The sequence below is a fragment of the Molothrus ater genome, chromosome 5, assembly GCF_012460135.2.
Source record: "Molothrus ater isolate BHLD 08-10-18 breed brown headed cowbird chromosome 5, BPBGC_Mater_1.1, whole genome shotgun sequence".
NCBI lineage: Eukaryota > Metazoa > Chordata > Aves > Passeriformes > Icteridae > Molothrus > Molothrus ater.
In genome coordinates this window covers 33,443,752-33,471,746 of record NC_050482.2, presented here as the reverse complement: position 1 = coordinate 33,471,746, position 27,995 = coordinate 33,443,752, and the positions used below count along the sequence as shown (strand labels likewise).

General features: G+C 40.2%; 1 protein-coding gene across 2 annotated transcripts in view; it reads right to left on the bottom strand.

Moving 5' to 3' along the window:
• MSRB3 (methionine sulfoxide reductase B3) overlaps positions 1 to 27,995 on the bottom strand; it is an 82,665-nt gene that overhangs the window by 37,846 nt on the left and 16,824 nt on the right. The window contains exons 2-5 of one of the 2 annotated variants that reach the window (XM_054514974.1): positions 22,222 to 22,348; positions 18,174 to 18,245; positions 8,799 to 8,907; positions 6,910 to 6,987 (exon numbers count right to left, since the gene is read on the bottom strand). In XM_054514974.1, coding sequence (XP_054370949.1) covers positions 6,910 to 6,987; positions 8,799 to 8,907; positions 18,174 to 18,245; positions 22,222 to 22,297 — 335 coding nt within the window. In that variant the 5' untranslated portion in view covers positions 22,298 to 22,348. The remainder of the gene's footprint in view (positions 1 to 6,909; positions 6,988 to 8,798; positions 8,908 to 18,173; positions 18,246 to 22,221; positions 22,349 to 27,995) is intronic. The other variant, XM_036401470.2, reaches the window with a different exon arrangement.

The window sequence follows — 27,995 nt, the reverse complement described above, 5'->3', positions numbered from 1 at the left end:
TACTGCAAAGAGGTGCAGGGTTTCTACCTGTTTTTTCTAACAGACATCATATACCAGATCTTCAGACTGACAAGTACAAAGAAAGAGTGAGAAACGGAGTAATGATAATCATCAGGTGTTCCTATAGTCTGAATTTTAAACTACTGCCTTACTAGGTATGACTAAACTGCAGTTGTTCAGTGCCACAAATTAGAGTGTCAACAGACACACTAGAGCTGAAGTTAACACAGATCTGCTACTTGCCAGGGAAACAGGCCTTTGTCAAAGAGAGAGGGAAGAGGACTTACTGCAGAACTTCTGCTGTTGTGTTAGAACTGCCTTTCCTTTTACCTTTCATGATGAAGTATTTAACAGGTTTTTATAGGTTTTGTTGGGGGAACATAGGGAACAGACTTTGGAAGTCCCACAACTCTCTCAGAAAGTACTCTGCAGTTCTGATCCTTGCATTTTAACATGGAAGAAGTCGTTTATTCCCCTTGCCTTTCTAGGCCTTTGCATTAGCAGTTTATACCAGGCTGCTCCTTTGCAAGGCTGCGTTTCAACTGTGCTAAACAGAACATTGGTAGGGGCAGACGTTCAATATCCTACTTCTCTCTGAAAAGGACTTTGATAAAGATCTGTTACAGTCATAAAGATGATGCATCATTGTAGGATCATATTTAAAGGAAAATGGACATGTACTAAAAGAACTAGCCTATAGTTAAAAAATATTCTAGTCCAGAGAGTTACCATGTTGTTTGCAATAGTGTTAGTATTAATGATTGTACCATGTATACTTAAAGGAATTATCAACATGATTGAGAATACTATACATGTGACATACTATACATGTGAGAGTGTTTTATCTTCTCTCCTTACACCTTTGGTATTTGATTTTCAAAGAATTTTATTCCATATTGGCATGGGCAGTTTGCTGAAGGGATGATGGCCTAGCAGGCTCCTGATGCAATCCAAGCCAGCCCATGTCCTGGTCCAGGTGACTGATTAGGACACAATCAATCCTCTCTCTCCCATGTTTGCCTCCCAGTGGTACAGAATATACCTAGCTGCAGTATCTGTGTTCCTGCTGCAGCATTGCTAGCATAAAGAAGGCCAGGACAGGAATGCTCAGTTGTGAACATATTCCTGGACGCTGCATTGGCCCTTATCATGCTGATGAGAACCCTAGACAGGACCTAGGCAAACTGCAGGGGACGCTCAGGCCAGGGACCATTCCCCAAAAGCAGAATGAACCAGGTCACTCAGTATCAGAGTAAGGAGTTGATGTTAAAAACACAAGCCATGTCTTGTCACTTGACTCTAGGACCAGAGAAGAGACTTATGTCCATTTTGTTAAGTATAAACATAACCCTTCTGAAAATGTAAACCATAACCTGGAAAGCAGTCACTGATCATACTCATGATGTGAAGCTCCAAATAGCTTCGGAAAGCTCCTGAAAGTCAAGGTTCCAGGAAGAAAATTGCAGCAGTATTCCAATGTAAAAATAAATACCTGATGTAACTACTTAGGAATTTATAAGACCTGCACCATCAGGGAATTTGAGAAGTCCCCAAGCTTTAAGAACCAAGCAGAAAGAGCCTGTCTCTCTTCAACCCTCATGTGGATTCTCATTATAATACAATAATATATATTATTTACAATAATTTTATCTGCTATATTCTAGTAATATAGTTGAACTCTTGTTCAGGCCTCTCCTCAAAGAGAACTTGGGTATGCTGTCTTTCCTGATTTTCTTATTGCTTTAAGGACTTAATATCTTTGAGGTTTAATAACTACTTCCCTGAAAAATTTGGCTGAAATTGTCAAATAGATTAAATGATACAGTTTTATTATTACAGAAGGATTGACATGGAGTCAGCATTACACTGTATTAGTTCCTTAACAAGCCTGGTTAAAGAAAAAAATTCACTACTGACAGATGATGTGATAAATTTTGTTCTGCATAATGATGAAAAGCCAAATTCAAAATGAGCATTTTAACGTCAGAGAATTATTTAGGTTGGACAATACTTTTAAGATCATTAAAGATCCAACCATTAATCAAGAACTGCCAAGTTCACCACTAAACTTTGTTGCTAAGCACCACATCTACATGTCATTTTATACCTGCAGTGATGGTGAGGAGTAGTCTCTGGGTGAGTTCAGTCCAGAGAGACAGAATGTCTTTAATGTGAAAGCTATAAACAGATAAATATAGAAATATATACCTTCTGCAGTCATAATCCATAACAATCCACCCTACCTGATTTTTACTTGAGGTACATACGTGCACATACTAAAGCATAAAGGAGGTTAAAACCAGCTGAAAACGACTTCTTCCAAGCAGAGTGACTGATGAACAGTCAATACAAAGCAGAGTAAATTTCAAACAAGGGAAAAAATATATCCAACTTAAAAGTTTACAAAGAATATGTTGTACTTTTACACTGAAAATAGCAATGAAATTCATACTAGAATCAGTATCCATACAAGGATGGTAGAATCAAAATCTGTGCAAGGATCATCTCTAGTACTCAGCACTGGTGAGGCTGTATCTCCTGTTCAGTTTGGGCCCCCCACAAGAAGAACTACAGGTGAGGTGGTGGAGTGTGTCCAGAGAAGGATATGGAAGTTGGTGAAGGATCTGGAGCACAAAAAGGGTGCTGAGGGACAGCCCTATCACTCTCTAAAACTACCTGAAAGAAGGGTGTAGCCAGGTGGGTGTTGAGCTCTTCTCCCAAGTAACAAGCAACAGAATGAGAGGAAATGGCTTCAAGTTGTACCAGAGGAGGTTTTGATGGAACATTAGTAAAATTTCTTCGTGGAAAGCATTGTCAAGCACAGGAACAGACTGCCCAGGAAGGTGTTTGGGTCACCAGGCCGGAAAGTATTTAAAAGATGTGTAGATATGGCACTTGGAAACATGGTTTAGTGGTGGGCTTGGCAGTGCTGGATGAACAGTTGGACGCAATGATCTTAAAAGTCTTTTCCAACCTAGACAATTTGTTGATCCCTACACTGGTGAGAACCAACTTACTTCAAACAAATGGCATTAAGTAGAAACTCCTGGGATTGACAGTCTTCCAAGGAAATGAAGAGACAGTGAAGACAGATGAAGTTGCTCAGGTGGTTCTTTTGGATCTTACTAGAGAAACCATATCATTGGTGTCATATGGGCTCTCCTAGACAGATAACCAGTGCTGATTTTTTCATATGCCTTCCTCAAAGAATATGAAGATCAGTAAGAAAGCTTAAAGACCATTCATTAAGCACGCAGCACTGGTGCACAGAAATACCTTGTAGAGATCTAGCCTGGTGACTGAAATCCTTCCTGGTCTTGTGAAGGCAAGAGTGGTACTATGTTAATGGTACAATAACATTGCCCAACTACTCTTTCATTTTCTCTTGATTGAATTTCTGAGAGATGTTGAGAAAACCTGACACAGCTCAACAAAAACCAAATGAAAACATAACATGGATAAGACTGTTGCTATGTCTGCTAGTATATGTTCACAAGAGCCAACACTATTACCAAGAATTCCTTCCAGGAAGCAATAAGGGCAGCAGTGGGTGTTTTATGAAGACTTGGTAATTTAGTCTTTGGCCCTAAAAACTGGAAACTGACAAAACAATAATATTTATTTTTTTAAAAGGAAATCATTCTCCCAGGCTTCCCAGTTCCCATCTATACCACATTTTTTTCACAGTCCTGCATATGGTAAAGGACATGACCATGGTTTATTAAATACGGAATAGATTGTCTCCTATGGCAGTAGCACAAGTCATGGATTTCACTCAGGTCCATTTTAACCTCCTGTTTCCATGGCCATGGACAGAACGGTATTTTTGAATAACATATAAGAAAGTGCCTTGAAAAATTAAAGTAGGCACAACCTTGCAAATACAGTTGGCCTTAGAAAACACTGAGGATTTGGGTGACATCGGTGGCTCTTTGTGAACTGATACAGAAAAACACAACCTTGCTGTGGAGACTGTCCAGCCATGATAAGTGTGGCTGATAAAAAATTAACACAAGTGGGTATGGTTGATAACTATAAGGAGTTTGTCTTTGGCTTATTAGTTGTCTGTCAGATCCAAGTTCTGCATTGAGACATGCTCCAGCCGCACCAGGTGAGGTCCAGTGAAGAGAAAGCCATGAAAAAACACCCTAGAGAAAGGTGGGGGCAGCAGGACTCCTTCTTTTAGCATAAGCCTACAGCTAGATTGGAGTAAGTGTAAGACAAAACTGCGTAAGGAACGGCTTGCAGGAAAGGACATTCTTGAGATTAGTTTATTGGCTCTCTCATTTATTGCTTTTTTAGGCAGCTGTACTGGGATGTAGGAGACTGCATGGCGTGAAAGTTCAGAGATGGAATAATAAGATTCAATAGCATGATTATGCATTTTATGTGTGAGGCACCTTTGATTGTGGAAAAAGTTAAAGCATGTCCTCCATAAAGCTTGGGAGGTTTCTTGTAACACTAGCACAAGTAGATGAAGAGATGTGACATGCCTAATTGTTTCTTTTATCTTCCTTGTGATAGAGAAAAGTTCTATTTTAAAGACTTACCAAAAACCAGGTCTTTCATCTGGAGTGTAAAATTCATATGTTCCCTGACCTCATGTGTCACATGGTAATGAAACAACGTAAATCAGAAATGTTAAAAGTTGAAGTTTGTTAATATTACTGCTGAAGCTCCAGTCTCTTTCCTAGTTAAACTGACAGGTCCATAGTCCAAATATATATATTTACAGATTACAATGACATAAAGACAAAAAAAATTAATGGACATCAATAAGAAACAAATGTAAATGCAAGTTTCAGATAACTATTTGGACATTACAAAAAGAAACCACCAAAAAAAATCCACAACATCACAAAAATTGCTCACATTTTAAATGGGCAAATAGACTTTCTTTGTATTGTACTACCATCTTACTCCTAAGGAAATACTTCAGTAATTTACATTTTGTGGTGAAAATGTAAAAAACATATATTTTGCATTCTCTTATCTATGTTTTCTTCTCACTTTTTTTTAGCTGTCTGGGCTGAATCAGGGACCAAGATTCAGAAATCTCTCCTCCCTGGTTGAGGAAGACATCATATACTGATATTTTGAGGTCAATAAACAAAAGAAGAGGGACTCCTACTGGCTTCTGCATTTTTTCCCACAGTTGTCAGCCACTTCAGAAAAACTGGCTGAATTAGATGTAGGCCAGAGATAGCAAGAGTTCATAAGGCAACACAATGACTTTGGGGGGACTGAGTTAAGGCCAGTCTAATCTCAGGACACAATAGGTCAGGTGTTTTCTTCAGGTGCCCACTGGCCTGGGAATTATTAAAATTAAAAAATAACTTTCCTCTTTCTCTCTCTCCTCCCATAAAACCCACAGGAGTATCAAAAAGGATCTGAAAACAGAGACATTTCCATATAGCTCATTTTAAAAAGAGAAATCCAACTCATTAACTCAAGACTATGCCAGAGCAAACTGTACACTTGAGATAATCACAGATAAGTCTCATATTGCATTTTTTTCCCATCATAAAACTATTTTGAAGGCAACTGGAAACCAGTTCACATTAATTTATGTATACTACTGCTATCCAAAAGTCACCCCACAAAAAAACCCTACTCTTTCTCCATCAGATAATAGAGAGGAAGCCAGTCTTGAAGGTAGAAGGTGAAATCCTGACTCCATTGTATTCAATTGCTAAATATGACTTTGCTTCAACAGAGCCAGGATCTCCCTGCAAAAGATTTGGCTATAGTAAGCGGTGGAATGTCTAAGCAGCGGAGTAGAAAAATGAGTTATGGAGAGTTTGGATCCCCACTTTGCACCCGCAAGCCAAGGACCATAGTAACATATGACACGAGACTATTGTCTTGGCTGTGTCTGTAACCATCAGATTTTCAACCCAAAAGATTCACATTATTACCAGTTTCTGCAGGTAACCCTTCTGACAGAGGAATCAAACATTACAGAGATGAGGTGTTTCTTTCATTTTACAGACATCTCCTGAGGACAACTATCACTACCACATCTGGTGATTCTAGAACTACATCAATTGTATTTTCCTTTAACCTATTACTGGCACAATATTCTGTACTATTAGTGCTATCCTGACCATCCTGCTTCATGTTCTTGTAAAGGTACCCCTTTAAGTGCAAGGGACTAAGTTAGGGAGAACTGAGGGGGGGAAAAAAAGAAAAAATATTAAATTCTTTATTGGAATGAACACAAGCAGCCAGAAATAAGAAAAAGCACATAAACAACAACTGAATCTGTGCAGAACAATGCAGGGATCAAGGGAATTCAATCAGCACTGCTTCTAGCATCAAATTTAGGGCTATAATTCCCACAGTACTTCTAAAGAGTATTTTTAAACCAGCTCTCCATGTGTGCTAATTTGGATGAATGGAAATTCAATAAGTAATGAAATTTTACACAGTTTTGTTTTCTTAACTGCTTGAATTCTAAGAAAAATGCATCTACTATTTTTTCCATCATCAGCTAAAATGCTGTATGCAAAATTCAGCATTGCCACTTGGTATCTCTTAAAGCTACCTGGAAGTAATTCTAACAGTCAAACCTCAGTATCGGTTGACTCAATGAAAGACTGTTACAATTACTTGGCAGAGCTGCATATAGAAAAAAAATTAAATTACTAATTTTTTTTCCTGTCATACTTCCTCTTTTACCTGAATGTCATCTTCCTATCTTATTTATCCTAATTTTTTATATTTGCTATAAGATTAATTTTACTACAGCATTATTTACATTGCTTCTCTTGTATTCTTTAAAAGGTGGAATGACTTCACCATTCTGTGATTTTATGAAATGACCTTATACAATTATGTATGAAATATATACAAGATTATACATAACCTAAGAGACAAAAATCTCAAAACTATATTTAGCATACTCACTTGAATAAAGGAGTTCCACAAACAACACATTTGTATATTCCTTGAGCTTTATGGTGTGTGTACTCCCCCTCAAAGGCACTGGGAAAACAACAACACCACATTTTAAAATTAAATAAAGGAATTCCTTTTTTTTAATTTTTAAAGTCTCTGAGTCTTTAGAAAAATGTTATAGAAAAAGCCACGATTTCTAAGTTGGCAGCTGTTTTTTATTAAAGGTAGCAAATAAAGCAGGCACAGGAAAAGGGGAATGTCCTCGTTAGTGTGCCTCGGATGTTAGACATCATGCAAAAGGAAGCAAATTGTCCCACAGTTCAAAGGCTGGAACAACAACAAAACCAAAAAGGATAAAACAGAAGTCTTCCCCTATCTGGCAAGTGAAATGTCAACTTTTTGTAAACACAGATTGTTTGGCACATAGCTCAACCTGCCACACCTCGCTGTGTCCACGTCTGGGCCGCGTGCAGGGCTCGGCGGCTGCAGTGGAGCGAGGTGTGAGGCGCTGCAGAGCCGTGGCACTGGGTCAGGCCAACGCTGGCTGCCCGGGCGGCACAGACATTGTAGCTGAAAATGAAATAATTGGTCCAGGATTTCAAGCTGTGCGCGCCTTATATTTTCAGTTGAAAAGCAATATTCCAGCTTTAAGGGAATATTTTTCTAAGTTAACAATCTAAAAGGCTAGGAGGTCATTCACCTAATACGAATCAGCTGCGCTAGCCCAACAAAAAGCCTATGTGCTCAGCAGCTTGTTTTTATTATCCTTTCACCCTTTTTATGAGGTCCAATTTTTTTTTATAAACAGGATTTTTGAGAATGACCTAATCTCCGATTGTTTGTGTGCATTAAATCACGTTGTTGGTCCCGTACACAGGAGCACGGAGGGCTGGGGGGAAGGCAAGGCAGGTCTCCCAGCAAAGGCAACCATCTCCCTGCCCTGCCAGGGCTGTGGCAGGACGGAGAGGGCTGGGGTGGGGAGGGGGACTGTCCCCACCAGCCTCTCTGGCACGTTCAGCCACGAAATTCAGCGCTGTCAGGAAAAGGTTTGCCTATTAACCAGGACCCCACGTGCAGCAGGGAGTCCTTTCAGCTCATGAATGAAAACAAGCAGTTACATCATTAGTACGTTTAGAGCAGAGGTAAAGCCAGGGCCTTGCGCCAAGCTCAGTGGTATAAATTAGACAACAAAAAATGGCTGGGCCTTGGCAAGTTACCTTTGGCTGGAATCAGCTGAGAGAGAGAGAGACTTTATTCACTAAAAACAATCTTGGAAGTCTGTCCTTTTTTTTTTCCCCTCCAGGACTTAAGGCTGGGTTCCAGCGACTAAAGCCATGTGAGGGCAGTTATTGAAAATTTTTGACATTCCAACCACAAATGAGCCAATAAATACCTTCTCCACATGTGCTTCAAAAAGAAATTGGAGTGGGGTGGAAAAGAACTAAATTATGCTACCTTCTTTCTGCAGCCAAAACGTCTGTACTTACAATGGCCACCTTCAAAACTCCAGCCTCCTGGCACAGAGCCATTTCCCTCGTGGTTCTGCTTACTGCGATGTCTTCCAAAAAAAGTGTACCTAAACCACTATTACTTCCACACGTTTTGTAGTAAACTAAAAACAGACTCTAACTATGAGCCTGGTGACTTTATAAGACATGCAGTATTCATTAAAAGAAAAAGTCACACAAGACCCTTGGCCCTGGCCCCCCTGTTGCAGATGCTTGTCTTTGCAGTAGTGTTAATTTGTAGGGGTTAGTAAACAAGTGTAGAAATCCTGGAAGAAGAAGAAAACAACCAACAAAACTTGGTAGGGAAGGTGAGGAAACAGCAGTAAGAGGAGGGGTGGAAAAGAAAGATGCCTGTGTTTTTAGATCTGAGTTTCTTTCATCCTGCCTTACCTTTCAGTCCCCTTCTCCTGAGTGACATGGTACTGCAGGGGTGTCAGCCGCTTCCTCAGCTCTTCCTGGGAAAAGACCACCTTACAGTCCTTTTTATCCCTACATGACCCTGCAAAAGGAGAGGATATGGGAGAAGGAGCCTTTTTAGCTTAAATCCTGAATAATTGCTTTGGCAGACAGCCACAGTATAGCTTCTGCATTCACTTGTCAATGACCAGGCTGGTCCCTAATGCACAAAGAATGGCTCAGCTGAACTGCAGCTGATTATTTATTCAAATATAAGTATAGAAAAGAATTTTTATGGAGAGCCAGGTGATTCCACTGGAGCAGTGACAATGTGCTACAGCCAAAGCCCTTTGGTGTGTTATACACTAAACTGTTGCGCACACAATCATTCACAAGAAAGTAACGTTTTTTGACCATTAAAAAAAGATCTGCAAAAATCCCAACTACAGCTGAAACATTCTTTACAAGACATCTATATTGGAGACTTATGGTAATGGGCATATGATGTTTAGCCACAACATCTGGCAATTTCAGTACCCTTAAAAGTAGCTGAAAAACAATTCTAACCTTCAGAATTACAGTAAAGTTTATTTAATTTCTAGTTGCATCCTCAACCTTTTCCCTGTTAAAAAAGTAGCCTTTTTCTTTTTTCACTGTCGAAGCACTAGAATAGGAGTCCTAAGGAGTAAGTAATTTCTTTATGCACAAAGCTGTACAAGGTTCAACTTGTTGGAAAATTTGTTGCAAAGGAGGGTTGCTGTTGAAATTACCCTCCTCTGAAAATCTAATCTTAACACTTTGCTTAGTTCACACAGAAAATCCAAGGAGTACATAAGGATTACTGTAAAAAATAGACATTTGCATAGTGCAAAAATCCACACTGTGAAAGCAAAAAACAACAATAAAGTTACTTCTGGGAATGAAAATTCCCAAAGTAATAACATAAATTGCAAAATATTCAGGTAACTTTGATAAGCATTGGCAAAAACTAGCTGACAAAATACAGCAGGGAAAAAGCACTCTAATTATGACAGTAATTAAAATATGGTGCAATAAGAAATAAACACTCCTGACCAAAATATTTTTTGCTAGAAATGTATATACACTCATAAAAAGACCAATTGTGTTCCCAAAGTAGAGGCAACAGAGCTACCCATCTGTATGTCATTTAGTACAGGAGAGGCAATGGCAGGTTTAAATTACATGGTATTGGATTGCAATTTCCTAACATTGGATGCTTTTCTGCTTTTTTACCTTGAGTCATTACTAAGGAGCGTTCATAAAAAGTAGCTTAGAGCACAGATGCTTGCAAATCATTTAAGAAAAGATGTTTCTTTCTTCCTCCCCCTCTTCTTTTCTCAATTTTTTAATGTGTGGGGGTGGGTGAATAGGGGAGAGAGAAAAGAATAATGCTGTTGGTCACTACCAACTAACCCTAGGAAGTATTTTCAGGAAGAAAAAAGTAAAATTGAAAACATCTGATTGAAGTAAATAGTGCAAACATAAAAAGCTTTACTAGTGAAAGAAAAGTATTGAAAAGCGACTTTATTTCATAGATTAGAAATTACTTTTGATCTAAACATTCTTAAAAACAGATTGTTTTCCACTCTGACCCATCTCATTAGCTGTGCTGCAGAGTCTTCGTTTTAATGGCAAGCTTTGAAAGAGCGCTGCTGTATGCCTTTGTTAGCTTCAATCTTATTTGGGAGAGGGATAAAGATTTCATTCCAGGTCTCTTTGTTTGTCTTTCAAGAACCACTAAAGCAGTATTCACACAAATTTTGCAGGAATGTGCCCTGTGCCATAGCTTACAAACTATTTGGTTTTGGTGCACTTAAAGGTCACCTTCCAAATTAGCAAAATTTTCCTACATCCTGGCTTTTCAACCTTAAATGTAAATATTGTTTTCTAACTGTAAGTGAGGTTTGTTCTTTATAACATTTGGTTGCTTATTTAAGGATGTCAAACTTTGGAGGTTTTTATTCTCCAAACGTGCAGGACTCTAGGACTAATAAGTCTTTCAAAGTATAGCTAACAGGGAAAAGAAGCATATGCATTATATAAATAGCTATTGTTATCTTGCATTACGCAGCTCAGAAAGAAACTGTTTGAGAGACAGTCTTTTCTCTACAATTTCAGTTTAAAAAGTAGTCTAGAGAGCAACAAAGAATCTTACAAACCAACATCTCTTCAATTTTTAAAATATCTGCCATAATTTTAAAAAATAAATTCTATTTGCTCCTCAACTGCTGCTGCTGCTGCAAAAAGGCAAACTAAGCATAACTTCACTTTGAAAAAAGAGAAAATACTGACTGATTTTTAAAATGGTCAGTATTCCCCCTTTACATTCCTTAAATAATTTTTCATCTTATTTACAAATTTAATGTTCTCCAATCTGTGGGTTTACTATATGCATAAGAAAATTTCTAGATGCCACATGATGCACGACAATGATCAGAAGTAGGAAGTGTGTTAAAAAAAGATCTTTTGTATGCCTTGTTTTAATAATTAACCGTACGTTTTAAAATATAAACAATTGTTTATGTCTGCAGGGGAATTCTGCCAAACTACACTGAGGTAAAATGCAACCGACCCCAATAAGGGATTCTTCAAGTTTGTAATTTGAGTATTGATCAAAAAAAAGTTGCACTACAAATTATAAAGAAAATCTCTTGGTTCAGCCTTCAGCATTCAAATGTGGCCCTATTAAATTAATTGTACTTACTATTTAACTGCTGGCAACAAACAGATAGCTCAGTAAATGGATCACACTATTTCCCTATTGCTGTGGAGGCAAGGAGGTAAAGCAAGACTCATCCCTGACTGCAGAGGATATAGGGGTATTTTATCTGAAATAGGGATAGCCTACAAGCTTATATAAAAATGCAATTAATCCTAGAAAATACTAGATGAGATTCTAGAAATACATTCCTTCAGTTAGGAAAAAAATTACATGCAAGAGGGACAAAAGTGCATAATTTTTGGTAAAAGAGTGTTTCCTTCTGGTTTTGCAGCTGTTCCTTAATGACATGAGATGACTGTCACATTCAATGCAACTGTTTGTATCCTGGGAGGGGACAACATAAAGCTACACAAAGATTTCCAATATAAGAAAAACTGCCACTAGTAATGGAGCTGTTATTGAGCTAATTATTAAACTAGAGAATAAATGGGCAGGCTGACCACCTTCCTCCATCTGATTCTCCATAGAGGAGGGGTGAGGTTTGGGCTCTGGAAAGGGTACATACAGGCAACAAAATGCTTCAGCAGCTCAGCCATAAAGGCAGGCTCAGAGTTCACTGGCAAATCACACAGTTTAAGGCAAATGAGAGAAAAGGTCATCAGTTCTACAAACAGCATTTTGTCAGTGTGGTTACTGATTAAAGGTGAGGCTAATTTAAATGCTGCATGAGAATAAGAGAGCCTGGATTCATAGGATCTATATTGGCACCCTTGTTCCTTGGAGATGGTGCTCTCAGCAATGACTTTTACAAAAGCCCAGGCCAGCTATGTTCTGAACTCCAGTTAGATGCAGCTGTTAAGAGGTGAACTGCCTGCAAAGACAGACAAAATCGCCTTTGATCCACTGCAATATTGGAGGCCAGATTAAATCTCTCTAATCAGCACCCCATGGTGCCTTCTTTGGGGTTGGCACTCCTAAGAAAAGCACTGTTCAGGCAGCTCCTTCAGCCCTCTGGCAACAGCTACAGCAGTGCTAAAGGCACTTATGATCCTGGAGCAGGATGGAAGGTTTTGTGAGGAAAAGACCAGCCTCACAAATCTTAATGGAAAAAAAAGCCAACCAAACAAACCAAAAAAAAACCTGAGGAGGGTGAAACAAACATCAACAGAAACCCTTCTTGGAGACTTCACAGTATTCTTGTGTTTAGGAATTTTTTTTCTGAAAAGCGAGGGAGGGCATGCTGCCATTTACTATTCACCTGCAGACTATGGGCATTTCAGAGTTCAGCTCTGAAGTCTGCTGTACAAATTAAGTGAACAGAAAGTATTTTCTGAGTGTTGACCTGATAATGAAGACATTAAGCATCTCACCTCACATATAAGTTCTAACTGACTTTTCAAACCTGTGGTTCATAACATTCTTTCCTTATAAGCAATCACAAGAAAACCAGCAACAAGATATGTTCAGACAGATGGACACAAGTTAGCAGACCATTACTCCTCAACTCAGCCCCTCACCTGTTCCAACACACCAGAGGTTGGTGATTAGTGTCTGATATGCCCTGAAATGTGGTGGCATTTTGCCTGATAGCTTTCCTATATCAAACACTCTTTTGAACCACTTTCAACATTTTTTTCTTGCGTTTTGTTGCTTCCTATCACTGAAATTAACTCAATATTTCAACTGCATGGAAGACACAACATCCATTTTCCCTCTTCTATCTATGCTCATATTCCACTAGCATTAATGGATATTATGGTCATGCACTGAGCACATACCACTTAGACTTCCTGAACTAAATACAGCAAGATCAAATGTTCCAGCAGAGCACAGCCATATAATAAATCGGGCTTCTAGTTTTCAGTACTATTTATTTTAATATAACCAAGCAGTTTTTTAGGGACCTTACAGTACCTTTTATTTTTCATATCCCACCCCAGCCCCAATCCTGCAATGTGACCTGTGTAGGCAGATCATTGAAAATATGCATAGCTACTTAAGGGTCTATGACTGTACATGAGACTACAGGATCTGGCTCTAAGTATACATCTTTTTGCTTACCAAAGTCTGTCCCATTATAAGCGAGTCAGACCTTGGTAGATTGATGGTAAATTACCTCAAACTGATATTAAGAGGAATTCCACAAAGTTAAAAATATTTGCATACATTTCTTTAAATAAATACCCTTACATATATTATTGCTAACACTTAGTATTTTTAAAAGTGGAATCTCAAATTCCTTTTTACTTCAGTTTTCATTTCACAGTTTATGCCTCTTGTTGCCAGTTTTGCCTCACTGTCTGATTAAGAAAAGGCAAACTCACAACTCTCTCTCACATATTTTAATTTCTGTTTAATTTCTTCTCTGCAGCCTCTAGTCTACAGCCTCGGGAGAATGCTGCAGTGTTCTCTCACTGCAAACAAGCCAGGAACTGCCATCTAGTTTAAAGAAGAACAACGCTTGAGAACGGTTACATTGCAAACAGTTCTATTTGCTTGTATTTGGAAAACACAGTTTTATAAAACCTGTATTTGACATGATAGTTCTTTTTATAATCCCCTCACAAGCCATTTCAAATTACCTTAGCCCACTGGTGACTAGGATAAATGTTGCAAAAGAAACTGAAACTTCTGTTTCAGAACTTCCTCTGAAATGTTTGGAGGTCAGGTTTAAGTAAAATTCAAACTTCATCATTAAAAAACTCCCGTAAATGTTTTACACATTGAAAAACAGATCTGTGGTTCCTTTGCTTTCTTGCTGTAGGTAGCTAACTCCCACCTGCTGTTGAAATACCATTTGCAGTTTCATGCAAGCATTAGAAGTAATGGAGCGAAGACCATTTCCACTATATTGTGCGTTGAAAATCCAAAAGCCAGGTACCAGAACAGCAGTTTGAATTTTGGGTCAAATTCCAGGTTCTATCTTGAAAGAACACCACCCAAAAACTAACTGTCGTAAAAAAAAATTATTTGCTTAACACCAGGAGGGTCAGATGGTCACTAGGGAAGGGCAAGCTCCTTCTCTGCAAATTTGCAAACTTCCCATACAATCAAGTAACAGAGCTGTCACATTTTTTTCCCACCTGGTCATCAGCACAGCTCTTGTTTAATAAAAAAAATTAAAGAAAAAAAGAAATAAAACCTCCAAACTGCCAGCTAATGCATCTCTATGCACTTGTTTTCTCTCCACAGAAAGTGGTACTGGGATCCCAGCAGGCAGGCCCATATAGGCAGCATCTGTTGTTTCCACAGGTCTGCAAACCTGCTTGCAGCAAGTTACACTTAGGTAGCCATGCAAGCCAAAGAGTCATTCCCTGGAAAAGAAATCTGAAGCTGCCTCTCCTCCCTGTGAATGTAAAAAACATTTAACAAAAGACTGAAGTGTTTTGCTTAGTGGGAAAGGGGGAAAGAAAATCAGCTCCTTTTGTCCTCTCCAGGCATGTCTACTTTACTTCCATGTCTGACATTAATGAAATAAATGTCACTACCAGACACAATCTTGTTCTCACAACCTTTCCAAATTATAACGACTGAGAGGAGTCCACCACTAGCCTGCATTAGCTGGTGGAGATGAAGGCAGCTTCCTCTGCAGCTTTTTGAGCTGTCATCTTCACTACTGTTGCAGTAACAACAGCATGTGGCTGCTCAGCAGAGGTTGGTGAATAGAAGAACCTTCAATTAAGTGGAGCAAAAGCTCATTATGTTATAAACTGCCACATTTGTTATCATTTCTGCTGAGATGGCCAAAGACAGAGTGCACAGGCCAGCTGACCTATTTGCCTTACTCTTGGATGCAAACCAGGCAAGACAAGATCAAGATCTATTGGTACAGCTGTGGAGGGGGGAATATTTATAATGATGGATTTCTCTTCCTCTCTGGCCAACAGTAAAGAGACTTTTGTTTTGCTGATATTATCCTAGCACCTTTCACTGGCACTACATTTGTTTAAATTAAAAACAAGAAAGACAGAGACACTGAGCACTCTTTATCTGGTCAGTAGATTTCTGACAGAATCAATAAAAGGGTGCCCAACATATGGAAAAGCATTTTATTAACAGTGGGATCAAGGTGAATTTAGTAAGAGTGCTTTATGCTACCTTTTGCATTTAAAATATTTCAGTAAGTCATCAAAATAAGTTTATCCACACAGCTTTAATAAAGGTTTAACCCTGCAGCAGAAACAATTAAAAAGTCAGCATTTTCCAGCAGTGGTGTGTAGCTTATTTTGGCATTCAGGCTGTTGCTAAATCCTCCTGCTGCTTCCTCCACAATAGTGATGTGTGGCCTGTGAAATGAGCACTGGATTTCAAGACTTAAGGTGCCGCAATCTGTACTTGGGATGGGGGTGGAGGAAAGGAGAGAGCTGGGGGAAGGTCTTTCCTCTCCTCCAATTCTCTGTAACAGCCCAGTCTAACCCCCTGAAAAACTTGATCTGTCTCCACCTGTGGAGGCTAAGGAACACTTTTGCAAAAGCACTGCCTGCTCTGTGGCCTTTCATCCCACTTCTCCAAGCACTGAGGGACATACCTAGCATGAAGACAGGAACTGCTGGGACACTCTGCTCTAGTTCATGCTCTGCTATGACACCACAGAAAACACTGCAGCCCACTCCCCTCTCAATCTGCTTCAGGACTAAAGGTAGAGGAACAGTCAAAAAGGGCTGTAACTGCCAACTTAATTCCCTAATGGGCCTTCTGGAATTCCTTATGTTTAGTTAAAATTCAGCCATGCCTTATGGGTCAAGAAGATGGGGTCAAGCCCTGTAAAAGGGCTTTAAGAGGATTTGGTGAAAACTTTCCCTGCTCTGCTGTCCTTGGGACTCCCTGACCTGGGCCAGAGCATTGATGAGGGAGTTCTTACCCACAGTGCACAAAGCTGCCAGCACCAGACCTGGCCTGCCAGCACCTCCTGTTCCACAAGAACCTCTTCTCCAGACAGAGCAGAGGGCACCTTTGTACCCTAGCCATGCATCCCTACCCAGCACACCTTCTTTTGAAGGAAATCACAAACTGAGATACATATTTAGCTTGTAACTACGAACAATTTCCCCTTCTTAGCATTCTCTGGGGCACAACTTGTCTCTACTCATTTATCCCCAGATCATGATCTGTGCTGTAGCAACCTATGGTTAACCTAGCAACTAAGGTATGGTAATGTTGGAGCCTCTAGTGCCTGATTCCCAGTCCACACTCTAGACCCATTCAAGGTTCCATTAAATTCCAAGCTAATAAATTCCCTAAGTGACCATCTCCTGCATTGTTTTCCAACACACTTTTACTGGCTTTAGGGCTCACATTCACTTCTTGCACATTTTCTTGCTTGTCCTCCCTCAGCTCAGCAATATAGAAAATCTCCTTTCTTTCTGTGTGCTGTCATCTCTCCTTCACATCACATACTCCTCAGAGAAAAGACAAAGCCAGGAGTTTCTTTTAATTGAAGGGGAAAAAGTGAAGGCAGTCCTTAAAGGACTTCTTAGTCCTCCTGTAAGACACTCCAATAACTAAAAAAAGATACTTTTCATGAGAAACTTTAAAACCCAGAAACACCCCGAAAATTCATCTTTTCCATACCCAACCAAGCAGAAAATACACTAAGCCTGAGCTGCAGAAGGCTCAGGAATGGAACACAGGAAATTTATTAACTCCCAGAATTAAAACATTCCTGCAAGAAGGGTGGAAATGGTTTGTGGTGGATCCTTTATGAGAGCAGGAAGGGAATGAAAACAACCTTAAAAGATTAATCAGGGTACACATTAAGGGACTGTCTTTGTGCATGATCTGGGAGCACAAGAAATGTCTCATCATCCCAGTGCTTCTCAGTGCAAGAATCACTGAGGAGCCTCCACCCAGGTGGGCCAGGGACAAGCACCATCTGTCTCCTGAGCAGATGAGGAAGAGTAAAAAATCACCAGAATAAAGATTTTAAAAAAGCGAAAAAAAGAGTACAAACTCTAAGGAACGTAACAGAGGGCTTCTTGTCTTCTTTATGATCCCAGGTTTGGCAAGTATTAGACGTTTTTAAGAGTACTACACCAAAAGAGATATCTACTAATAAATTTCATCTTAAAATGTATTAAGTAAGGCATTCCAGACTGAATATTATTGTACAAAAGGAACATTTGTAAACACACTACAACATCAAATGTACTCCCATTAAGACAGTTATATGTAATTTTAAACTCATTTTAAAGCCATTCCAAAAATATTATAATGTTATGCTCTATTATGATAATGTAGTGTTCTACTATCACATGACTAAAAGGCAAACATATACACAGACATTTATATAATAATGATACATGAATGGTTTCACACACTATTTACTATTGAGATCACACAGTGAATATTTTCCACTCTTTTCAACAGTCTTCCTCATAACTGCTGGAAGGCAGTAAACTAGGTATTTGTAAGACTGTGTTCTAAATTTAGAAATCTATTTTTGATCCAAATTGATATTTGCATTTTTTAGAATTTAGCTGGATACAAATGAATTTTAATTTTTGCCCCCCAGCCAGTTCTGAGGAACAAATACATTCATCTGAGACCTCGTATAGCATACTTAAACCCAGAGCAAACTTTTATGTTCAAGATATAAACCCCAGAAAATATGAATGTATAATGAAAACATTGACAGGCAATTAACCATAGGTGTATGGATGGTTTATGCTATACAATATCAGTCTTACTTTTATTTTCTTTTGGACCATGTGAGCACACTTCTGGAGTAGTACATCTCTGGTGATACACATTACGGAAAACTATGGGGAAGTTACAATATACATTATAGAAATTATATCTCTAAACATAGAAACAGACAATATGAAATGTTTAGTCATACTCAAGTCACACAAAGTTTGACAGCAACTACTGTACTTTGAATCCACAAGACTAAAGTCTTTACTAGACTTTAGTTGTTAAAGCCATAGCTGGCAAGCAGTATGCACACACATATTTCATTTACATGAGCAGTTTGAGAGTTCGGAGGAACAAATGCATACAAATAATTCATGTATGCAAATGTTTTCAAGATCTGCTCCTAAAAGTAATTCTTTTTGTTAACAGATTACTGCTAAAAATCCAGTTGTGAGACCCAGTAATTTTTTGTTCACTATTAATTTCAATTTTATGAAAAGACATTATGTTAGAATTAACAAAGATTTAGTAAAAGAATGAGAAACCATACTACAGATATTTACTTAATAAAGACTTACACCATATGCCCAACACCATCTTCATACAGATGCATTGTAGTTTAATGCTAGAAAAGTACAGTTTCCTACTAGTAGTTATTTTAGTAATTAAACACTACACAACAATTTGATATTACCTAGGACTTTATTATACGGAAAAAAACCCCAACCCTAAGTCTACCCCAATAATTTTTTCATCATTACTTTTACTTAATTTTACAAGCACCATAATTTTCTTTGATCTACAGGAGAGGAAAATCCAATTTATCACATGCAAAAAATGTGATGTAAGCAGCACAACATTCAAAGTGTTAAAGAAATAAAGGGTCTTTTTAAGAAATGAGAACCCATAATAATTAAAAGACATAGCAAAGCAATATAAGTTATCTTTCTATTCTAGGTTATAGCTTGGTGGTCTGCTTCAGAAAACATATGTACATGGAATCTGCATAATCAGTACTTGTATCAGTTGCTTCTTAGTACGCATAAAGCAGATGAAATAATTTTTATACTAAAAGTTTGGTGGGGATTGTTGTGGGGTTTTTTTTAAAGACTTAATTTCTGTGAATTAAATCCTGGCAGGTACTGAGTGCATCCTACATTTCCAAAGAAATTCAGAACATTCAACTCTAATAAAGTGGGCTCAAGGAGCAACACTTCTCTGTCACACAATGGAGCTGCAGTCATCACTGACAATGAAGAAACCCTGAACCAATGTGAAGGTAGTTTGCATACGGGCAAAGATTTTGCTTTTTTCTCAGTATTCTTGCTTTTCTTAAAATACTTGTAAATGTTCCTAAGTTCTCAGGGTGTGCTTTCTGAATGAATGACTCCTAAACGGGAAGCTTTTTATATATTCCTGGGTGTGCAGAACAGCAAATGCCTAGTGCCATCTACTGGGAGCTCCTGCTCCTGCTCAGACTTGCCATCTTGTCTACAAAAAATGTTATGAGCAAACAGTGCACTAGGTGTGCACACATTGAAACGTTTAGTCCTAACTTCAGACAAAAAAAATATTTTAAAAATACAATTTGGAAGAACAGATCCACACTTCAGGTGCTAATATATAAACAGAAAAAGAACAAGTAAAAACACTTCACCAGTACAAGTGAATCTCACAAGTGCTTACAAAATAGTAGCTCAAAGAAGGGACAGGTCATCTCTATTCTAAGATGCATTCCAATAGTATTTAATTAATTTAATGGGGAGGGGGATTCTAAAAAAAACACTCTTGTTTCTGGTCTACAACTATACATTAAATATAAATTATATACTGCCTTGTGTTACTTTGTTCCTTACAGGAAGGATAGAGGTACCATTCCAAACATAGAAACAATACTTTCATTCAAGTCCTTGTCCAGCAAATATTTAACTGCATAGTGTTTAAAACATTGTTTGAAAGCCCAGTTTACTCCTCTGATGGCACTTTGCTTCCTTACTCTGAGCATGGGTTCTAGAAGGATAAAAAGTCTCATTCCATATTGAATTTGCCACTGAATTAAAAGGTGGCCAAGCTCCATATGGTCCCAGACCTGGTGGACACATGGCATGGTGGTATGGTTACAGGACTGCAATTCACACAGAACTGGATAGTGGGAAAAGTACTAGCTCAGTGTTATGTTATAAAAACTCAGGAGAACTTGGGTGTTTTCTGTGTATTCAGAAGCCAAAGTCACAGGGCATTGTGGCATTTAAGCAGATGTTGGTTCGACATTTCCTTCCCATGTTTTATTGGATACATGCTCTGCCATTTACTTGCAACCCCTTAAACACACCACAGACAAAAAAAAAAAAAAACAAACCAAAGGCAAAGCAAGCCTATATTAGTTTTTAAGCATCTGGGGAATTTAGATTACTCTTAAAATATGTGATTGTATATTATTGCACTGTTAGCAGATGAATTTGGGCTTATTAGATATAAATATCTCTCCATATATATCTCTATAAAGTAGTCAGTCATTGCAACTCAATCTACTAATGGTCCCACAGTTAGGGATCTAAGAGATGGGAATAAACAGTAGTGTTAACTTTGTATTCCAAAATGTGGCTACTGGATTATGACAGAAAAGCAACTTGATAAAACAGCTACTGCAGTGCTTTGGAAGCAGGTACAGAGCAGCAAAATCTCCTGTGGGATCTGTGTGTTTCTAGCTGATCAGCTCCTTTTCAGAGTGGAAACAAAATGGCCAGAAGACTGAGCGTCCCCATGTTCAGGTAGACAAAAGCAATATGAGCACACATCAAAAGGTACATAATGAGGGCTAAGGAAATTTGCTTACCCTGTATTTTTAGGATTTTAAATCTGGCTCAGGAGCAAATATAACAGGAAACCAAGGTCAAGCTGACACAATGTGGGTTATTCTCTCTCTTCCTCAATATGTGTTTGCAGTTCCTATCAAGGTTAATGGGAGTTTTGCGCACATGTGGGGGAAATGGAACGTAAATGCTGCAAAAATTGGACTCAGATTTAGTTCAAATAAAGTCTAATAAGCTTTAGGAAAATCCATCAGCTTGAAAACTGATGTCACTGAAAAAAAAAATCTTAAAAACATCACCTCCATACGCTTGCTAAGTCCAGGTCTGGGAGAAACTGCTTGTCACATTCTGCACTCTTACGTACCAGTTGTGAGTGTAGCACAAACACCCAGGCTGGCCCATTTTTGAGGCTTAACACAGATCAGCCAGGACTGTATCTTTTTTATTCGGGCGACATGAAAATTTCTAGTAGTGTTCAAAATTAACTCAGTACAGCTTATATTTTCTCTCACATAACCCTGTATACTGACATTTTTACGCTGACATTACAGACTGTCGCCTTTTAAGTGAAACAAAAAATACTTAGGTTGAAGGTTTTCATGATAAAATCAGTTCATGGAGATGGGGGTCTTATTGTACACTTCCCAGACTGAATGATCAAACCTGGGCCTTACATGAAAAGTGCAGCTGCATGTGGGCATTAAATTACATATTTCCACTTAGTTATGTAGAGAAGTGTCACATACTTAAGGAATGTGCTGTCAGAGGAATGAAAGAATTAAGTTTTAAATTCTGCATGCTTTTTGTACATGATTTTCAGTATAACATACTTGATTTATAATAAAAATGTGAAAATAAACACATGGAGTATAACTAAAGTGTACTGCTAAATATTTTGGAAAATATTTTTAAGTCCTATGATTTAATAGCAATCAACATGTGAAATTCTTTTAGATATTATCTTTTAAAATTAGGAATGGCATTAAATAAAATATTTTCAGTTTAATGACACATATTTTGCCAAGAATGAGAAAAAAAATACAAAATTAAGAGACTGTATTTTGACAAGGAAGTCAGCATTTCCAAGATTTTTAAAATCTCGGATATAAAACTGCTCACTCAACTCAGTGACTTTTACAAAAAAAAAAAAAAAAAAGTGCAAATAAACTTCTACTTCAAAGGAAAATTTAAACAGAACAACCCATAGCACATTGTTTCCTGCAGCAGAGACACCCCTTCCTACAAGGGCCTTTATTATGCATGACACAACAAGCAGCACCCATTCAACCTGAGGGAAGCCCACAGGCTCGCAGGGCCACTGGCTGGCTCTTTGTCACCAAATGCAGCAGGTTGAATGCAGACATCACTGTGATATCCTCACCAACAAAACCAGAGGCAAAGAACAGGGGCAAGAGCTGAGTAGGGAAGAAAAAAAAAAGAAAAAAAAAAAGATGAGAACAAATTAAAACACCAAAAATGTTTTCATTCACAGAAAAAAACAATACTTAAAATTTTATACGACCACCACATGGGACCACAATTCTAAATGTACTTTTTAAAGTGTGTTTAACCCATTCTTCCTACCCCACCCCCCAACATTTTGAGACATATTACACAGTCTTCAGTGTAACCATTTTATATGCTACAAAGTGAGAGGGCCTGGACATTTTTATAGGGGACATTCACAACAGCTGCCTTAAATACCCAACTGAGAGCAACTTGGGGTAGTAGCCTGGTCACAAGTGCAGGGTTACTAAGGGAAAAAAAAACCCTTAGAACATCAGCTAGATAGTAGGAATCCTGCATGGAACACCCAGGAATGCTGGGAAGATCAAACATGCAGGCTTTTTCTATTTATTTTATTTAAACCAAGATCACACTCCGCAACATTTCTGAATGGTGAATTCTGGAAACCAGTCTTTGCTAAAAATTGTTCTTTTGATTACTTGTTTGAAGAATGCGACATTTCATTGTAATAAACTTGCCAGATATCTTAAAACCATGGCTTTTCAAAGGCAGGAAATAATTCATGTTGTAAACTGTCCATGAGATATATTTAAACAATCCTCCAGCCAGTTCAAATATAGCAAACAGAGAGATGGCAGTCATGAGATTTTATTTCAGAAGGGTTTAATGCACAAATACTAATTGTTCCATTCACCCCACACCGGGAAAAAGGAAATGCAGATGCCTTATAGCCCAGCCATGCCCAGCCACAGCTCACTTCAGAAGATTAGGTGATGTGGGACTGGAGCCAATCCCCAGCCAGAGTCGGTACAGAAACTCTCTGGGACTCTCGTGGAAGCAGGATCAGGCCCCTAGAAGCTGCGGAGCAGCAGGGCAGGTCTCCCAGCCTCCTCTCGGTCTCACTCTTTCGTCTGTGGCAGCCCGGGAGCTGCGGGGGCGACTCCAGCCATGGCCCATAGCAGCGGCTGTGCCAGCGGGGGACAAACTGGCCACGGTCTCGTCCTGAGGAACAAGACTCTCAGAGGAAGGGCACTTATAGAACACCCCAAACAGGTGCAGACACCCCATCCCTGACGGCATTCAGTGCAAGGCTGGACAGGACTCGGAGCAATCAGGTGTAGTTGAAGTTGTCCCTGCTCATTGCTGGGGTTGGATTAAGGGCCTTTAAACCGTCCTGCGATAATTCCATGACTATAACAAGGACCCAGCCCCCAGCCGTACCCATCACCAAACCGGTCTTTAGCGCATCTGACACACCCGCCTCAATTCGGTCGTACCCAAACCACGCTCACTGCGAGACCCCCGACACTTCCGTGCTGCCCGACGGCGGAGGGGTATGGGGCCGGGCGGGCACTGGGGCAGGCAGCCCCGTGAGCGCCATCACACACACAAACACGTCCCTGCCATAGCGGCAGCGGAGCAGCATGAAAACCAGCGCGGACCGCTCCGGAGCAGACCGCCAGGAGACCAGAGGGCTGCGAGCAGCCCCGCCGCAACTCCGTCCCGCAACTCCGGCCCGCAGCCGGCACTATCCCTCAGCCGGCACTGTCCCGCAGCCGGCACTGTCCCGCAGCCGGCACTATCCCTCAGCCGGCACTGTCCCGCAGCCGGCGGTGTCCCGCAGCCGTCACTGTCCCGCAGCCGTCACTGTCCCGCAGCCGGCGCTGTCCCGCAGCCGGCGCTGTCCCTCAGCCGGCGCTGTCCCGCAGCCTGCGCTGTCCCGCAGCCGGCGCTGTCCCTCAGCCGGCACTGTCCCTCATCCGGCACTGTCCCTCAGCCGGCGGTGTCCCTCAGCCGGCGCTGTCCCGCAGCCGGCACTGTCCCGCAGCCGGCGCTGTCCCGCAGCCGGGCTGAGGCCGGTGCCGCGCTCCGGCAGCAGCGGTATCGAGCGCCCCCTGTCGGCGGGCAGCCCGCAACGGCCCGCGCCGGTGGCGCCGCCTGGCGGCCCCCTGCCCAGCGCGCTCCCGCGAGGTGCTGCACTGACAGCCCAGACGGACACTGCCTCCCTGCCCTCCTCCTCCTCCTCCTCCCTCTCTCCTTCAACTGTAAACAGCTCAAAGGAAATTGTTTGAAATTCACGAGAATTATAAAATAGATCCTGGCCTTTTGAAACTGTCAAGTATGTCAGTGTTCACCAAAATGTTAATATTTACTCTCACATATTTCATGGACTTGGAGGATATGCAACTCCTGGGAGCCCAGTAAAATATCACTGAGCATCCATGAAAGTACTTTATTGCAGTTAATCTAATTTATTCTTTTATTGCTGATGCTTTGATTGCTATTTCTATTTACTCTTACATTATAGCAATGGCCAGTAGTTCCAGTGGGAGGAGACCTCCTGGGGCCAGGTACTGTATGCACACAAACCCTGCTGCAGGAAGCTTACAGACCCCATAAGAACGGCTTGTGATGAATCAGTAAAGAGAAGTGCAAAGTCAAACTCATTGCAATTAACGCGTTTGGTTTGGAGGTGCTTCACCCCACCTGCCAATTCCACAGGAACAGAGAACAGATTTAGGAAGAGTAACAGTAACATTGTGACAGGTTAGTATCTTCCCTCTGCTCTTTCTGTGGCACATGCAAACTTGGCCATAGCCTTTAGCAGGTTCAAGTGCCATGTTTACGTCTCTGATTTACTTAAGAGGAACAGCCAGAGCATGACAAACATAGGAAGAAGTCCAGAGAAAGGCAATGTCATTGGTGATGTGTCTGGAGCACAAGTCTGATGAGGAGTGGCTGAGGAAGCTGGGGTTGGTCAACCTGGAGAAGAGGAGGCTCAGGAGTGATGCTATCAGTCTCTTCAACTACCTGAAAGAAGGCTGTAGCCAGGTGAGGGTCAGCCTCTTCTCCCAGGCAACCAACAGTAGGATGACAGGACATAGTCTTAAGTTACATCAGGGGAGGTTTAGGTGGAGCATTAAGAAGAATTTCTTCACAGAAAAAGTGATTAGACATTGGAATGGGCTGCCCAGGGAGGTGTCATGGTCTAGTTGACAAGGTGGTGCTCGGTCAAAGGCTGGACTCAATGATCTCAGAGGTTTTTTCCAACCTAAATGATTCTGTGAAAGCGTCATTCTGGGAATAGATGGTTGGTGGTTTAAACTCCCATGCTATACATGCCTAGCCCTCCATAGGTTAAGCAAAGCCCCCATGCTGGTGCTGGAGGTACCTGCCTGAGCCCCAGGGGACCCCATCTGTACTGGCACAGCACCCCACCTTGCCAGGGGCCAGGTGGCCTGGGGACAGCAATGCTAACACAGCTGTCACATGCCTGAGCCACAGTGAGTACTGCAGCACTGCACTTCCACCACACAGACTCACCAACTCCATATCTTTATTGCAGCACTGCAGTATGCCACTCTCCTGTAAGGACAGATGCTACATGAAGAGGTCAGAGCAGAACTCACAATTCAGGGAAGGGGGTGATGCTTTCATACATCACTGTTTGGGTTTATTTTGGTGGATTGCCCTTTTCTTATAAACACATGCTGCTGTCCTGCAACACCCAGGACACTGTTGGCTCCTCCACAGTTCTCCCTGGGTGTCATCAGACCCCTTGGAGCTCCTTCACTGCACTTCACTCTTTAACAGAGTACAACATGGATCTTCCATCTGTTTGGCTCTCATAAGATGGACACCATGCTCAGCAATAACTTGCAAATCTTTAAGTATAGATAATACAAATACAGCAGTAACTATGGCATTAGCTGGGTTTCAGAAGCAGTTTTCTAGGATATGCATTTTAACTCCAGGGAAGCCTTCCTCTCAGGAGCCTAATGTTGGCAAATATTAAGGAACTACCAGCTTTCAAGAGCTTCTATATTGTCCATTGTGGACATTCAGAAAACATAAGTTTCCCTCTGAAATTATTAGCTATAAAGTAACATAGGTGGTCTGTCAAATTTGTCCTTCGGAAATTAAGAACTTTGTATGTACTCAGGTTATGTTTTTTCAACCTCTGTCTGCAACTAGAAAAATTTCTTTGGGTGAAGGACAACTTGAGAGGTTAAATTCTGATATTACCACATCTTGTTTTTAAGAGCAGTAGGGGAAACATCAAGGGTCTCTGGAGCTCGTAACACTACTGGTTTAAATTTTTCCATATTCAGTGTTATTCCTGACAACTCAGATCTAGAATTCCTAAAATTACATGAGAATCTCAGCTCTCACAAGAAAAAACATGAAGTTTTAGCTCTTTACCAGTAAATTAAAAAAACATCCACGAATTCTTAAGGGAAGGATCAGGGTTTTTTTCCTTGCCCCAATAATAAGACCTTAGTAGTGTGAGGTTTCTACCTTTTTCCAATTTCCCTTCCCCCAGCCCCAAGTCTCTGGCCTCATTTGGAGGGCAGGAAACAATTAAGAGATAGGCACACACTAGTCAGCCAGGCTCCCAGGCTCTTGTCAGGAATTCCTATGTCTCTGGAAAAAGCAAAGAGCAAAAAAATTGCCACACTGAAGAAAGCCAAACAACTAGAAGTTAGAAAGAAGTAAAGGCCTGGGAGTCTACTGTACTCAAGTGTTAAATTAACAGTTCAATTGTTTCAGTATTTGTTTTGTAAAATTTTTTTCAGTCCAGCAATAACTTTGAACAGTTGTTTTGCAAAGGGTTTACTTATTTATTTTTACACAAAGCAAACTATAACCAAATGTTTCCCTGACAAAATTAGTGGATTGTTTTGTATATATGTTTATTTCAGTTTTAACATTTGGATATTTATTTTTTTTAATTTGGCTTTTGCTCACCTAAAGCTTCTGCCAGTCAGAATCAGCAGACAGGACAGATCAACCCTGCAGGAACTGCAGAAACAAAAGGTGCAGCATGAAGAGAGAACCACATGAGCAAGTGTTTGAGTAGATCATGTCTTTCTGTGTCTAAACAATTATTTACTCCCTAGTCATTTTTCCTTAACTCATTCTGTGCTAACACCAAAGACCTTGGCCTTTCCTGCTCTCTGCACTGCACTTGGTGGCTTTAAGGGACTTTCCTGTTTGCAGGTTTGACATGGTGTATGCTATGGTGCAGACAAAGGCAATGTTGAATAGCTTGTAAGAGATGTTTAATAAACCATCGTGAAGCTGCCAGCTCTGGCAGGAGACTGGAGTACAGGAAAATTTTTCAGCAGGGGTCTGATGACTGCTGGTTATTTATCAGTGAAAGAAGGAGGGAAGAGTTCCAGCTCCCACTCCAATCCAAGATGTCTAATCCTGAAACTAGCACCCTTTGCAGTGCACAAGGTATTTTCACACTTAGATTCCTGGCCTGTCCAACATCCTGAGAGAACCATGAGGAGGCAGCCTGCAGCCCTCAAAAAACCACACATCCTGTGAATATGCATTTGTGCTTTATAATTATATTTTCAGACAACTGCATGTTTCAATGCACCGTACTGTATTTGAAGCATTTGGCAAAAAGTAGTAAAGGTAATTGACAAAAGCCTGGAAAATGATAATTTAGATAAGATATTATTAAGAAATTATTCACTATGAGAGTAGTGAGACACTGGAGGAGGTTGCCCAGAGAAGTGGTAAATGTCCCATCCCTGTAAGCCAAGGCCAGGTTGAATAGGGCTCTGAACAGCCTGGTCTAGT